Source organism: Oryctolagus cuniculus, chromosome 7 (assembly GCF_964237555.1).
Source record: "Oryctolagus cuniculus chromosome 7, mOryCun1.1, whole genome shotgun sequence".
NCBI classification, from domain to species: Eukaryota; Metazoa; Chordata; class Mammalia; order Lagomorpha; family Leporidae; genus Oryctolagus; species Oryctolagus cuniculus.
Genome location: NC_091438.1, coordinates 9,503,248 through 9,520,094, shown reverse-complemented (window position 1 = coordinate 9,520,094; position 16,847 = coordinate 9,503,248). Strand labels below are relative to the sequence as shown.

Sequence of the window (16,847 nt, the reverse complement as noted above, 5' to 3'; positions counted from 1 at the left end):
AGAATATGAAGAGGCTGTAAATCGTGATGTGAGCATCCGTCTCAAGAGGTTTGTCAAAGAGACACAAATGGTACGTTAAAGGAGTTAGTTAGCAGGAGCAGAATTTTGTAAAATTGAAAACAGTTTTAATAAATCCAGCAAAACCAAAATTGTTAGCAAAGATTTGTAAAGTTTCCTTTCCTATCTGGAATGAGGCATTTGGATGTGTGCTGCTTTCTTTCTGTTCAACATTGTACACGGTTCTAGCTACAATTAGGCAAGAAAAACAAATTAATCTCACAAATAGTAATAATGTAAAATTGAAACTGTCCATTGCAGTGTGTTTCTGCATAGATGTGAGTCTAGAGCTGTGAGTCACTAGAATTTATGAATAAATGTGACGAATGACAGCAAGGGTACTGGGCAAAAGGGTGATATGCAGCAGTCAGCGGTGTCTCTGTGTATTACTGAATTGTCACCATTTACAGCAGGACTAGGATGAATGTAATGGAGTACATGTAAAAACCTCAGTACAGAGAATTTAACAGATACGACTGAAATTTAACAGATATGACTGAAATTTAACAGATATGACTAAAATTTAATAGATATGACTGAAATTTAACAGATACGACTGAAATTTAACAGATATGACTGAAATTTAACAGATATGACTAAAATTTAATAGATATGACTGAAATTTAACAGATATGACTGAAATTCAGGGAAACCCAAATAAGGGGTAGAGATCATGTTCTTGAAAGGAAGGTCTCACAGTGGCAGTGGTGTTGGTTCCTCCCACCGAAGTGTGGGTTCCGCACCGTCGCGTTCGGAGTCTCAGCAGAGCGGGGGTTCTCACAGCTTAGAGTGCTGCTTCTAGAACTCCTGGAGATACAGAGGGTCAGGACTAGCACATCCTGAGGCAGAGAACAGAGCTAAGGCCTTGCGCTCAGCTATGAAGGTTTCTTGTAAAGCACAGGGAGTAAGCTGTGTTACTGCACGGGGAGAGAGGAGCAGACCAGTGCACAGACCGGGCAGTTCAGGAGCAGACACGTGCGTGTGATCACCTGACTCGTACGTTGCTAGTGCAGCGTGGTGGGGGAGGGGTGGTCTTTTCCGTGGAAGACTCTGGAACAATTAGATGCATGTGTGGAAACAGAGGAACCTGTGCCCCCTGCTTGTACCCCACATAGTCGGGGAGGGTGGTGAGAGACCAGGGAAGGTATAGGGTTCTTTTGTGGGTGCCGTGTGCTTGAAGGATTTTTTTAGAGACAGAAGATTGGGGGCAATAAGTTGGAAAGATAGGACATGGTGGCCAGAGAGTAAGATTCTGGACGCGTGATCGTACTTGGAAGGAAGGACAGGAGGACGCGAGGGGAGAGCAGATCACGTTGTTAGGTAGCAGGGTGTTGGGAGGAGCGTTCGCGTGTTCAGTGTGTGTTTATGAGCACCAGTAGTGCGGAAGTTAGAGTAAATGACAGCAAGAGAAGTCTGCCCGTGAGGAACGCGTATTCTGCTGGGGGCGATGGCCGATGACTATCACACGGGTTGAGCCCAGGGCATGCTAAAGAGAGGGTGTCTGGAGGAGAAGGAGAAACCAGCACGGGGTGCAGCAGACCGGTCTGTGAGCAAGAGGAAGCTGAGAGGATGTGGCGTTTCGGAAGGCGTGGGCCTGTGTTTCAGAGTCCTGTGGGAGACAGAGGTCGGCTGTGAACTCAGGAACGAGTGTGACCGACCTGCTCGTGCCACACAGAGGTCGTCCCTCCAGCCCCGACAGGGCAGTGAGTGATATGAGCTGCCGCTCTTGAAAATCCCAGTGGGAAAGAGGCACAGATACACACGCCTGGTCCAGCTGGGGGCACGCTTGGTCTCATAGATATTTCAACAGCTGTTTTTAAAAAGGAGAGGGGAGAAAGAGAGAGAGATTGTGATTCATCTCCCATTCTCTGGTTCTTTCCCCAAATGGCCACCAACAGCTAGGGCTGGACCAAGCCAAAGCCAAGGCCCTGGAACTCCAGCCAGAGCTCCCATGTAGTCAGCGGGGGCCCAAGCCCTTGAGCCATCACCTGCAGCCTGCTGGATCGGAAGTGGAGGAGCCAGTACTCCAACTCACACTTCAGTATGGGAAGTGGGTGTCCCATGTGGCGGCTTAGCCCACCACATCACAGCACCTGTCCCTGTGCACCAAGTATTGAATACCTCAGGCTCACAGTCAAGCACAAGCTGAGTCTTGCTCGTGGCTGACGTCCAGCCGTAATGCTTCCCTGCTCTTGCTGACTTTCTTATGTGTATTACTCACTTTCATTTTTGTCTTATTTCCATTTTCTTTTAAAGGACACGGAGTACAAAGCTGCTTCGGCTTATTGACTTAGATTTTTCCTTCACTTTCTCTCTCTTGGATCTACCACCAGTAAATGAATATGACATGTATATCAGAAACTTTGGGAAAAAAAATACCAAGCAGGTTAGTACAAGTTGTTTTAAGCAAGTGGCTAAATGTAAGTAACTTGTAAGTCTGTGCCTTCCAGTGTCTTGTTGCAGAATGTTAGGATTTGGGACTGGTCAGTGAAGGATATAGGTACTCATATCTGGGTAGACTGTGCAATGTAAGGTTTAGAGAAAGTCCTTGGGGAGCGTGGAGGAGTGGCCCATTTGTAATGGGTTGCAGGTGGTGGCACAAGGTTTGAACTTGTGAGTACAGCCTTGTTAGTGCAAATGTTTTATTTAAAGTCATGCAGAGTGTCAAGTTTGGATTAGTTTCTTGGCGTTCAGGTGACAACGTAACGTTGATTCTTGCGTAGATAAAACCCTTACCGTTCATGAGCCTTCAGTAATGCTGCCTGAACTCCCCGTAACTGGACCTCTTTAACACTCAAGCTTCTCTGTGTATTCTGTCTTCTTGTGCCTCCCTCCTCCTCTCTGTCCGGAACTTCTGTGTCAGTCTGCAGTGCCCAAGGCCCATTCTCTGTGTGGATCTTTCCCAAATGACCTCACACAGAATTCTCTGTTTTAATCCATACTCAGTGCAATACATCCCACATAATAATAGTCAAACTGAACATCAAGGTTATAAAACTTTAGAAGTCAGTCAACATAGCTTGTGTTTTTCTTATGTCCTTGATCATGGTACCGTCTATTTTAACATTATGTATTTGGACCATACTCTTTTAGAGCAAAGTCATGGCATAGAACTGAAGAAACAAACTTTTAATCCTTGCTTATTGACAAATTCACTCTGACTCAGTGTAAATTTTCTAACTTCTTTGCTTGTGTGTCTTCATTTCACAGCAGTTGGCAACAAAATTGTCCTTATTGAAACATGCTGCTTTTTGAAATAAAGAAACTATATTTGGTTTTGCAAAGCCAGTACATTCTGGGTAGGCTAGGTATTGGAGTTCTGAAAGTCAGGTTAAATTGTTTGATGTGGTTGTTTGAAAATCAGGCCTATACATTTCAAATGTTTAAGACACAAGCAGTTTTTGCATGATTATTAGATATGCCATTATACCTGTTTTGGACATAAGCAAGAAGGACAGGCATTGTTAACTTAAAAAAATTAAATTATTTTAATTTTCAATAATGATAGATTGCTCTGATACTTAGACTAAATGTTAATTCTAATTCTAACATGCCTTTGTTTTTTAGGCATATGTTCAGTATAATGAAGATAATGTTGAAAGAGATATTCAAACTGAAGAAATAGAGACCAAGGAAGTGTGGACCCAGCATCCAGGAGAGAGTGCTATTGTGTCTGGAGGTAACATCATTTTGCTCTTCAGTGTTGAATGTGATGTGGGAATGAATACCATATATTGTTTTGAAGAAGTAACATTATAGCAACTGAACTACAAGGTGATTAAATCTGCTTGTGGAGACCAGTCAGGGTCCTTTTGTTCCTAATCATAGAGGGAAGGATTTCACATTCCAAACAGCCACTTGAACTGGACTTCAGGGATACACTCTGCTCTTAAGTTGAGGAGAGTCTGTTCCCACCAATATAGAATCTTTATGTTTCAAAGTGCAGTTTGCAGGTATGTTCCATAGACACTGGTTGAAGATCCCTGGGACACATGGTTTCTTGTAGGTATACTGCAACTGTTTACATGTTACGTATCTTGCTGGTTGATTGTTTTTCTTGAGGAACTCTCTGTATGGAGGGAAATGATATTAACTTGGTTTCCTCAGATAAGCCTCACCTTAAGGAATTACCTAAACGTAACACTTACATAATAGTTAAATTGAATCTTTTAACTCTTTTTCTTAATACATTTAAATAGAGTTCTGTTTACAGACCTCCAATAAAACAAAATGTAGGTTTTTTTTTTTTTAAGATTTTTAAATTTCATTTGAAAGTCAGAGTTACACATAAAGGAGAGGCAGAGAGAGAGAGGTCCTCCCTTCACTGGTTCACTCCCCAATTGGTTGTAATGGTCAGAGCTGTGCCAGTCTGAAGCCAGGAGCCTGGAGCTTCCTCCAGGTCTCCCATGTGGGTGCAGAGGCCCAAGGACCCAAGGACTATTCCCATTCTTTTTGTTTTACAAAGATCTATTTTCAGTTAACTTTTTACCCGTAAGATTAACCCTACAGTAAGTAAAGACGCTAATAATTAGTATGAAGATAAATAAACTCTTCCTCAATAGTCAAGACAAGGGCTGTTCAAAATCATTGCATCTCAAAGTGTCAATTTTACTCCTATAGATTACCTTTTAGGTACTCTGTTAGTTACCACAGTTCAGGGAGAACATACGGTATTTGTTTTTTGGGGAGGTGACTTATTTTACTAAGTATAATGGTTTCCAGTTCCACCCATTTTGTTGCAAACGACAGGACTTCATTTTTTAACCGCTGTGTCGTACTCCATAGTGTGTATATACCATGATTTCTTTATCCAGTCACCAGCTGATGGACATCTGTGTTGAATCCATGTCTTAGCTGTTGTGAACCGAGCTGCATGTTTTTTGAGGGGAAAAATCAGTTGTAGGTGAGAGAATATGATGCAAAGTTTTCTGACTTTTCCATCTAGGACTTTGAATGTTCATCTGTAACACCTCTTTGAACTCTTAAGATGTGTTTGCATGATTATTTTAGAGTCAATTTAGTAGATGTTATATAACCTTTTTTTTTTTTCCCCTTTAGGTAGTGAAAAAAGAGATATTTCTGATGCTGCAGTTGTACCAAAGATTGATACTCCAAGGTTATCTAGTTTTCTCCGTGCAGCTTGTCAGGTATATTCTACATTGTGTGTTCTAGTCTGTGTGTAAGTGGTTAAAGTTTTATTATACATAGAAACGTAAGAACGGGGCCTGTGCTGTGGCATAACGGGTTAAGTTGCTGCCCACAACGCTGGCATCCCAAATGGGCACTGGTTCAAGTCTTATTTGCTCTACTTCTGAGACAGCCTCCTGCTGATGGCCTAGGAAAGCAGCGGAGGATGGCCCAAGTGCCCTGCCCCCACGTGGGAGATGCAGATGATCAGGGGAGTGAACCAGCAGATGGAAGATCTCTGTCTCTTCTCTCTTTTTCTCTGTCTCTCCTTCCCTTTCTCTCTCTCTGACTTTCAAATAAATAAAATCTTAAAAAAAAAAAAAAAGCATAGGGGCTGCTGAAATCTTGGAGCCTTTTATAGCTTAGATAAGGAGCAGCTACTCATTTTCAGTTTCTTTTTCCCTACAAATGTCAGTGATATTTTCATTAAGCTCTTGTACGCAAAATGATACTCAGAAATGTTTATCACTAAAATACTAAGTATGTATTTGGATTCTAGTACATTCTTTTTTTTTGACAGGCAGAGTGGACAGTGAGAGAGAGAGACAGAGAGAAAGGTCTTCCTTTTGCCGTTGGTTCACCCTCCAATGGCCGCCATGGCCGGCGCACCGCGGCCGGCGCACCGCACTGATCCGAAGCCAGGAGCCAGGTGCTTCTCCTGGTCTCCCATGGGGTGCAGGGCCCAAGTACTTGGGCCATCCTCCACTGCACTCCCTGGCCATAGCAGAGAGCTGGCCCGGAAGAGGGGCAACCGGGACAGAATCCGGCGCCCCGACCGGGACTAGAACCCGGTGTGCTGGCGCCGCTAGGTGGAGGATTAGCCTAGTGAGCCACGGCGCCAGCCATCTAGTGCATTCTATACTTTAACATTAGTTTCTTATATTTTAAAATAACTATAGACTAAGACCTAGACATACTAGTTGATAAGACAAACATAAATATTGTGTATTTGTATAATAAACTCACGATTTCTTTTTAGATTTGTTTTTAAAGATTTTTTTTTATTTATTTGAAAGTCAGGGTTACAGAGAGAGAAACACAGAGAAAGAGAGAGTTCTTCATCTGCTGGTTCACTCTCCAAGTGACCACAGCAGCCTGGGCTGAGCCAGGCCAGAGCCAGGAGCCAGGAGCTTCATCCAGGTCTCCCACATGGGCAGCAGGGGCCCAAGCACTTGGGCCATCTCCCACTGCTTTTCCCAGGCCATAAGTAGGGAGCTGGATTGGAAATGGAGCAGCCTGGACTTGAACGCATTTTCATATGGGAAGTCCATATTGCAGGCAATGGTTTTAGCAACTGTGCCACAATGCCAGCCCCTAGATTTTAATTTTTTAAAGATTTATTTATTTATTTATTTGAATGGCAGAGTTACAGAGAGAGGGAGATAGAGCGAGTTTCTCCATCTACTTGTTCTCTTCTCAAATGACCCTAAGGGATGGGGCTGGGCCAAGCCAAAACCAAGAGCCTGGAACTCTGGGCTGCAGGGGCCCAGGCGCTTGAGCCATCTGCTGCTTTCACAGACTGAATAGCAGGGAGCTGGATAAGAAGTGGAGCAGCCGGGGCCCAAACAGCCTTCGCATGGCATGCCAGCACTGCAGGCGAGAGCTTGACCACACCACAATGCAAGCTCCAACTCATGACTTCTTAAACCGAGTATGGAAACTTTTCAAAATCCATACAAAGGTAAGGAAGCAGTATCGTGAATTCTCATGTGCTTCAGTATTTCCTGCCTCATGGCCAGTTCATCTCCTCTGACACTGGCCCCCACCACCCCATCACCCACTCATCTTTAATTATGCTGAAACAAATACCAGTCATCATAGCTTTTTCTCCATTAATAGTTCAGTGTGAATTTCTAAAAGAAAAACAACACCAAGAGAATTATTAGTTATAATTTCTAAATGTCAGCAAATATGACGTCAGTATTAAGATTTCATTAGATGGGGGCGGAGCCAAGATGGCGGAATAGTGAGGGCGCGCACCGATAGTCCGGGAAAATTTAGTTTAATAAAAGGGGAGTTACGGTAGCCGCAGAAAATAGAACCAAACAAAAAATTGCAGGGGAAACCCTTCTGAATGGAGCAGGCGTGAATCGGAGGACCTACTGGGAGAACAAGGTCGCCCACCGCAGAAGCCAAGTCGCGGGACCCAGCCGCAGAAGCCCCAGGGTCTGCGCGACAGTGCGCCAAGGAGAGTGCACGCCACACAGAAAACAGCGGGGAGACTTGGGACGCTCAGGGCCCCGAGTCCACACATCGGCGCTGGAAGGGGAGGTGAGCTCAATAACCCCAGACATTGGTGGGGAAACGGGGGTCAGAATCTAGAGGGGGACCGGAAAGTGCAGCAAACTCACTACCGGAAAGAAGGAAAAAAAAAAAGCTTCAGGGTTTCTCTTCCCCCTAACCTTGCAAAGGTTACAAGGCCGGCTTGAAGAATTCCCAAGAGACAAAGAGCAGGCCTCCTCTTTGGATTTACATATCAATGGGGGAGAGTTAAGGAACTGAGTCACTACAATTCAGTAGCCTAGGCAACCCAGTGGGAGTCCAGAGGAGCCAAAGACTGGAAGCTAAATACCATCAATTCTGCACAGCCCTGCCCTGCTGTGTTACTTACCCCCTGAATAAATAAAATAAATAAATAAATAAAAAGAGAGAGATTTACCACGCATAACCTGAGGGTGTCACCTTTGCACACCCTTAACCAGGAAGAACCAGGCAGAGCTCCCAGGCTCAAGCCTCCAAGGCTCCTCCAACAGCAGGCAGTCCACTTAACACGGACACAGTATAAAAAAAAAAAAAAAAAAGAAAGAAAAAAAAGCGCACAGTGACGCAAGAAGAATTAACTATGCCGAGTAACAAACACAGAAATAGAGGGAGCAAGATCAACGATGACACTATGATGCCTCCAAATAAGCAAAACACCCCAAGCCAAGAGTATGAAGATGATGAGATAGAAGAAATGCAAGATACGGATTTCAAAAAATTTATGATAAGAACATTTAGAAGTTTTCAAAAGCAAATCCTTGAACTACAGAAATCCTTAATGGACAAGATTGAAAATCTTTCTCGTGAAAATGAAATTTTAAGGAAGAGTCAAAATGAAACTCAGAAACTAGTAGAACAGGAAAGTGTAATAGTCAAGAGAAATCAAAATGAAATGAAGAGCTCAATAGATCAAATGACAAACACATTAGAAAGCCTTAAAAACAGAATGGGTGAAGCAGAAGAGAGAATATCGGACTTAGAAGATAGAGCACAGGAAAACATACAGTCAAACCAAAGAAAAGAAGAGGAAATTAGAAACCTAAAAAATATTGTTGGGAATCTACAGGATACTATTAAAAAAACCAACATTCGAGTTCTAGGAGTTCCTGAAGGCATGGAGAGAGAGAAAGGATTGGAAGGCCTTTTTAGTGAGATACTAGCAGAGAACTTTCCAGGTTTGGAGAAGGACAGAGATATCCTAGTACAGGAAGCTCATAGAACCCCCAATAAACATGACCAAAAGAGATCCTCACCACGACACGTGGTAATTAAACTTACCACAGTGAAACATAAAGAAAAGATCCTAAAATGTGCAAGAGAGAAACGTCAGATTACTCTCAGAGGATCTCCAATCAGACTCACAGCTGACTTCTCATCAGAAACCCTACAAGCTAGGAGGGAATGGCGAGACATAGCACAGGTGCTAAGAGAGAAAAATTGCCAGCCCAGAATATTATATCCTGCCAAGCTCTCATTTGTGAATGAAGGTGAAATAAAGACCTTTCATAGCAAACAGAAATTGAAAGACTTTGTGGCCACTCGTCCGGCCCTGCAAAAGATACTTAAAGATGTGCTACACTCAGAAACACAGAAACACGGCCATCAATATGAAAGAAGGGAAAGGAAGAACACCTACCAGTAAAAGAGCATGGGAAGCTCAAAGCATATACTAGAAAATATTTCCGGGAAAATGGCAGGGCAAAGTCACTACGTATCAATTGTCACATTGAACATTAATGGTCTGAATTCTTCAGTTAAAAGACACCGTTTGACTGACTGGCTCACAGAACACAACCCAACTATTTGTTGCCTACAAGAAACACATCTCTCTAACAAAGAGGCATGCAGACTGAAAGTGAAAGGTTGGAAAAAGATATTCCATGCCAACAGAAACCAAAAAAAAGCAGGTGTAGCCATATTAATATCAGACAAAATAAACTTTAATACAAAAACTGTTAAGAGAGACAAAGAGGGACACTATATAATGATTAAGGGTTCAATTCAACAGGAAGATGTAACTATTATAAATGTATATGCACCTAATTACAGGGCACCGGTCTATTTAAAAGATATGTTAAGGGACTTAAAGGGAGATTTAGATTCCAATACAATAGTACTGGGGGACTTCAATACTCCACTCTCAGAAATAGACAGATCATCTGGACAGAAGATCAACAAGGAAACAGCAGATTTAATTGACACTATTGCCCAAATGGATCTAACAGATATCTACAGAACTTTCAACCCTACATCTACAGACTTCACATTCTTCTCAGCAGCGCATGGAACCTTCTCTAGGATTGATCACATACTAGGCCATAAAGCAAGTCTCAGCAAATTTAAAAGAATTAGAATCATACCATGCAGCTTCTCAGACCACAGCGGGATGAAGCTGGAAATTAGCAACTCAGGAAACCCCAGAAAGTATGCAAACACATGGAGACTGAACAGCATGCTCCTGAATGAACACTGGGTCATTCAAGAAATCAAAAGAGAAATCAAAAACTTTCTGGAAGTAAATGAAGACAACAACACAACATATCAAAACTTATGGGATACAGCAAAAGCAGTATTGAGAGGCAAATTTATAGCAATAGGTGCCTATATCAAGAAATTGGAAAGGTACCAAATAAATGAGCTTTCAGCGCACCTCAAGGACCTAGAAAAACTGCAGCAAACCAAACCCAAATCTAGTAGGAGAAGAGAAATAATTAAAACCAGAGAAGAAATTAACAGGATTGAATCCAAAAAAACACTACAAAAAATCAGCCAAGCGAGAAGCTGGTTTTTTGAAAAAATAAACAAAATTGACACCCCATTGGCCCAACTAACTAAAAAAAGAAGAGAAAAGACCCAAATCAATAAAATCAGAGATGATAAAGGAAACGTAACAACAGACACCACAGAAATAAAAAGAATCATCAGAAATTACTACAAGGACCTGTATGCCAGCAAACAGGAAAACCTATCAGAAATGGATAGATTCCTGGACACATGCAATCTACCAAAATTGAACCATGAAGACATCGAAAACCTAAATAGACCCATAACTGAAACAGAAATTGAAACAGTAATAAAGGCCCTCCCAACAAAGAAAAGCCCAGGACCAGATGGATTCACTGCTGAATTCTACCAGACATTTAAAGAAGAACTAATCCCATTTCTTCTCAAACTATTCAGAACAATCGAAAAAGAGGGAATCCTCCCAAATTCTTTCTATGAAGCCAGCATCACCTTAATCCCTAAGCCAGAGAAAGATGCAGCACTGAAAGAAAATTACAGACCAATATCCCTGATGAACATAGACGCAAAAATCCTCAATAAAATTCTGGCCAATAGAATACAACAACACATCAGGAAAATCATCCACCCAGACCAAGTGGGATTCATCCCTGGTATGCAGGGATGGTTCAACATTCGCAAATCAATCAATGTGATTCACCACATTAACAGACTGCAGAAGAAAAACCATATGATTATCTCAATTGATGCAGAGAAAGCATTTGATAAAATTCAACACCCTTTCATGATGAAAACTCTAAGCAAATTGGGTATAGAAGGAACATTCCTCAATATAATCAAAGCAATTTATAAAAAACCCACAGCCAGCATCCTATTGAATGGGGAAAAGTTGGAAGCATTTCCACTGAAATCTGGCACCAGGCAGGGATGCCCACTCTCACCACTGCTATTTAACATAGTTCTGGAAGTTTTAGCCAGAGCCATCAGACAAGAAAAAGAAATCAAAGGAATACAAATCAAGAAGGAAGAAGTCAAACTATCCCTCTTTGCAGACGATATGATTCTGTACTTAGAGGATCCAAAGAACTCTACTAAGAGACTATTGGAACTCATAGAGGAGTTTGGCAAAGTGGCAGGATATAAAATCAATGCACAAAAATCAACAGCCTTTGTATACACAAGCAATGCCATGACTGAGAAAGAGCTGCTAAGATCAATCCCATTCACAATAGCTACAAAAACAATCAAATACCTTGGAATAAACTTAACCAAGGACGTTAAAGATCTCTACGATGAAAATTACAAAACCTTAGAGAAAGAAATAGAAGAGGATACCAAAAAATGGAAAAATCTTCCATGCTCATGGATTGGAAGAATCAACATCATCAAAATGTCCATTCTCCCAAAAGCAATTTATAGATTCAATGCAATCCCAATCAAGATACCAAAGACATTCTTCGCAGATCTAGAAAAAATGATGCTGAAATTCATATGGAGGCACAAGAGACCTCGAATAGCTAAAGCAATCTTGTACAACAAAAACAAAGCCGGAGGCATCACAATACCAGATTTCAGGACATACTACAGGGCAGTTGTAATCAAAACAGCATGGTACTGGTACAGAAACAGATGGATAGACCAATGGAACAGAATTGAAACACCAGAAATCAATCCAAACATCTACAGCCAACTTATATTTGATCAAGGATCTAAAACTAATTCCTGGAGCAAGGACAGTCTATTCAATAAATGGTGCTGGGAAAACTGGATTTCCACGTGCAGAAGCATGAAGCAAGACCCCTACCTTACACCTTACACAAAAATCCACTCCACATGGATTAAAGACCTAAATCTACGTCCTGACACCATTAAGTTATTAGAGAACATTGGAGAAACCCTTCAAGATATTGGCACAGGCAAAGAATTTCTGGAAAAGACCCGGGAGGCACAGACAGTCAAAGCCAAAATCAACTATTGGGATTGCATCAAATTGAGAAGTTTCTGTACTGCAAAAGAAACAGTCAGGAGAGTGAAGAGACAACCAACAGAATGGGAAAAAATATTTGCAAACTATGCAACAGATAAAGGGTTAATAACCAGAATCTACAAAGAGATCAAGAAACTCCACAAAAACAAAACCAACAACCCACTTAAGAGATGGGCCAAGGACTTCAATAGACATTTTTCAAAAGAGGAAATCCAAATGGCCAACAGGCACATGAAAAAATGTTCAAGGTCACTAGCAATCAGGGAAATGCAAATCAAAACCACAATGAGGTTTCACCTCACCCCGGTTAGAATGGCTCACATACAGAAATCTACCAACAACAGATGCTGGCGAGGATGTGGGGAAAAAGGGACACTAACCCACTGTTGGTGGGAATGCAAACTGGTCAAGCCACTATGGAAATCAGTCTGGAGATTCCTCAGAAACCTGAATATAACCCTACCGTTCGACCCAGCCATCCCACTCCTTGGAATTTACCCAAAGGAGTTTAAATTGATAAAGAAAAAAGCGGTCTGCACCCTAATGTTTATTGCAGCACAATTCACAATAGCCAAGACCTGGAACCAACCTAAATGCCCATCAATGGTAGACTGGATAAAGAAATTATGGGATATGTATTCTTTAGAATACTATACCGCAGTAAGAAACAACGAAATCCAGTCATTTGCAACAAAATGGAGGAATCTGGAACACATCATGCTGAGTGAAGTAAGCCAGTCCCAAAGGGACAAATACCATATGTTCTCCCTGATCGGTGACAACTGACTGAACACCAAAAAGGAAACCTCCTGAAGTGAAATGGACACTATGAGAAATGGTGACTTGATCAGCATAGCCCTGACTGCTAATGGACAACTTAATACATTATCCCTCATAGTATTTTTTTTTGTCTGTTCTACTTAATATGACTGGTTTAATTCTGTAATTATCACACAGTTATTCTTAAGTGTTGAAAATTAACTGAAATGTGATCCCTGTTAAACATAAAAGTGGGAATAAGAGAGGGAAGAGATGTATAATTTGGGGCATGCTCGGGCCGACTTGCCCCAATTGGTAGAGTTGGAAACATACCAGGGGATTCCAATTCAATCCCATCAAGGTGGCATGTGCCAATGCCATCTCACTATTCCAAGTGATCAATTTCAGTTCACAATTGATCATAATGAAAGGACTAAGAGTCAAAGGGAGCACATAAACAAGTCTAGTATCTGCTAACACTAACCGATAGAATAAATAAAGGGGAGAGTGATCCAACATGGGAAGTGAGATACTCAGCAGACTCATAGAATGGCGGATGTCCTAAATAGCACTCTGGCCTCAGAATCAGCCCTAAAGGCACTCGGATCTGGCTGAAAAGCCCATGAGAGTATTTCAGGCATGGAAAGCCAAGACACTCTGGCAAAAGATCTCTGTGAGTGAGATCCCAGTGGAAGGAACAGGTCTTCAAAGAGGGAGGTGCCTTTCTCTGAAGGGAGGAGAGAACCTCCACTTTGACTATGACCTTGTCTAAACAAGATAAGAGTCGGAGAACTCAAGGGGCTTCCATAGCCTTGGAAACTCATGACTGGTGCATAGGGAGATTACTGATGCCATAAACAGGAGTGTCAATTTGTAAGGTCAACAGCGGGAGTCACTGTGCACTTACTCCTCATGTAGGATCTCTGTCCTTAATGTGCTGTACACTGAGGCTTAATGCTATAACGAGTACTCAAACAGTATATTTCACTTTGTGTTTCTATGGGGGTGCAAACGATTGAAATCTTTGCTTAATGTACACTAAACTGATCTTCTGTAAAAAAAAAAAAAAAAGAAATTATCAATTCCCAACTTGACTCTCACTGGGATTAAACATGACAATAGGTCTGATCTGATTTCATCATCATTTAAAAAAAAATCATCTATTATTTTTCACTTTATGTTTCTGTGTGGGAACAAACTGTTGAAATCCTTACTTAAGGTATACTAAGCTGATCTTCTGTATACTAAGATAATCGAAAATGAATCTTGATGTGAATGGAAGGGGAGAGGGAGTGGGAAAGGGGAGGGTGGTGGGTGGGAGGGACGGTATGGGGGGGAAAGCCATTGTAACCCATGAGTCGTACTTTGGAAATTTATATTCATTAAATAAAAGATAAAAAAAAAAAAAAAAGATTTCATTAGATGTTGTGGGACTGGCGCTGTGAAACAGTGGGTTAAGCTGCCATCTGCAGTGCCAGCATTCCTTACTGGTGCTGGTTCAAGTCCCAACTGCTCCACTTCCAGTCCAGCTCCCTGCTTATGCACCTGGGAAAGCAGCAGAAGATGGCCCAAGTCCTTGGGCCCCTGCACCCGCGTGGGAGACTTGGATGAAGCTCCTGGCTCCTGGCTTCATGTTGGCCCAGCCCTGGCCATTGTGACCATTTCGGGAGTGAACCAGTGGATGGAAGATCTCCCTGTGTGTCTCTGTTTCTCTCTCTATAACTCTGCTTTTCAAGTAAATAATTTAATAAATCTTTTAAAAAACTTACAAGAATAGATTTGTGTCATAAATGTATTTTATAGGTTAAGGATTTAAGGAAAGATCAGCAATAAATATATAGTTGTTAAACCTTGACAGGTTGACCTGGATTCAGCATTTTCAGACTGATCTGAACAGGTGGTGGTGTAGGGATCTGTGGTTTTTGTGATATGATTGTGCTCCCTCACAAATTGTTATTTTTATCAGATTCCATTTAGTCTAAGTACATGGGAACTAGGAAGGGAGGGCATTCGAGTGCAGGGTGAGGTGAAGAGTGGAGATGGGATGGATGGGAATTGAAGTGAGGACAGAAGAGGTCTGGGGCCATCCCTGATCTGTCAGCACCCCTCTGCCTTCTAACCCATCTTCCTAAAACACGGCCCTGTCAGCTCTCACTAAGCATTCCCTCCTTTATGCCTGTCTCGTCATTCTCATGAAATATCCCTAGTCATCTTCATTCCCATGTTGTCATTTCTTACTGAACATTGCCTTACACCCGACCTTTTTAAATTTTTTTAAGATTGATTGATTGATTTGACTGAGTTAGATGGGGCCGGCGCTGTCATGCAGTGGGTTAAAACCCTGGCCTAAAGCGCTGGCATCCCCTATGGGCGCCGGTTCTAGTCTTGGCTGCTCCTCTTCCAATCCAGCTCTCTGCTATGGCCTGGGATAGCAGGAGATGGCCCAAATCCTTGGGCCCCTGCACTCACAAGGGAGACCCGGAAGAAGCTCCTGGCTCCTGGCTTCGGATTGGCACAGCTTTTGTCATTTGGGGAGTGAACCAGCAGGTGGAAAGACCTCTCTCTGTCTCTACCTCTCTTTCTGTAACTCTGTCTCTCAAATAAAAATAAATAAATCTTCAAATATATATATAAAATATATATATATAAATTTATATATAATATATATATATATGAAAGGCAGAGTTAGAAACAGAGATCTTCCATTCACTGGTTCACTCCCCAGATGGGTGCAATGGCCAGCACTGGACCAGGCTGAAGCCGGGATCTTCATCCTGACCTCCCACATGGGTGCAAGCACTTGGGCCATCTTCTTCTGCTTTCCCAGGCCATTAGCAGGCAGGTGGATCTGAAGTGGAGTAGCAGGACTCGAACTAACAACTAAGTGGGGTGCTGGTGTTGAAGGTGGCAGCTTAACCTTGCTGTGTCCCAGTGCCGGCCCCTTCTGACTTCTCACAGCCACTTTGACTTCCCACTCCCTCACTTCCTCGCTCCCAGCCTGACGTTGCTCACCCGATGTTCCCTGGCTTCCTGACACTCGTCCTGTCAGGTATCACCAGACACCGTGTGCCTGCTGCATGCTCAGTCTCTGCCCGTCCCCTGTCAGATCCTGAAGATGCTCCTCCTAGAGTGAACCATTGATTTATCGCACAGGCTGGGCCGTTACCAAAGCCCAGGGAGAGAGGTCGTGTGCACCGCGTCTCTTCAGGCTGCCTCGCACACATGCGTGTGTTGAGTACTCAGCCTTTGTCCTTACCCTGTGATTTTCATTATTCAGTGAATAAAATGGTATGCGAGGTCAAGTAATGGCCCTCCTGTGGAGTTTATTTGACTTTTCCCATTGGTTTCTGCTATTGTGTGAAATGACCTTGGAGTTTCCTTTTTATTTATTATGTGGTGGGGCCAAATACTTATTTGTGGAGATGGATAAAATGAGAAGATATTCTTAAAATTATAGTACATTTTATATGTGTATATATGTGTACACACAAACACACGTCTCTGTTTTTTAACTAGACTCCTGATTGGTTTTTCAAAGGTGATTTCCGTTCTACTGGAAGAGGATCGTTTGGCAGCTGAGCCCAGCTGGAATCTCAGGGCTCAAGACCACACGCTGCACTTCAGTGACAGCTCCTCTCAGCTGAATACTCAGCTGCCGTTCCTTCAGAGTAAGAGACCGTCCTTGAATGCGGCGTTGCATTTAACTGCTAACACGTATGCTGAGTAGCGACCTGTACTTTTACATTCTACTTTCATGTGATGGGATTTTTCATATACAAAAGAAAGACTCAGTTTCTACAGAATGTGAAAGTGGTTAAATTTATTGTTCTTAAATGTTTATGTTAAATTTATG

At 42.3% G+C, this 16,847-nt stretch overlaps 1 protein-coding gene across 5 annotated transcripts in view; it reads left to right on the top strand.

Moving 5' to 3' along the window:
- DYNC2I1 (dynein 2 intermediate chain 1) overlaps positions 1–16,847 on the top strand; it is an 83,886-nt gene that overhangs the window by 40,320 nt on the left and 26,719 nt on the right. For all 5 annotated transcript variants that reach the window (XR_007923741.2, XM_002715015.5, XM_070077208.1 and 2 more), the window contains 4 exons: positions 2,314–2,443; positions 3,625–3,736; positions 5,116–5,204; positions 16,533–16,662. Coding sequence is in view for 4 of the 5 variants with exons in the window: in XM_002715015.5 (XP_002715061.2) it covers positions 2,314–2,443; positions 3,625–3,736; positions 5,116–5,204; positions 16,533–16,662 (461 nt within the window). In the remaining variant the exon portion in view is untranslated. The remainder of the gene's footprint in view (positions 1–2,313; positions 2,444–3,624; positions 3,737–5,115; positions 5,205–16,532; positions 16,663–16,847) is intronic.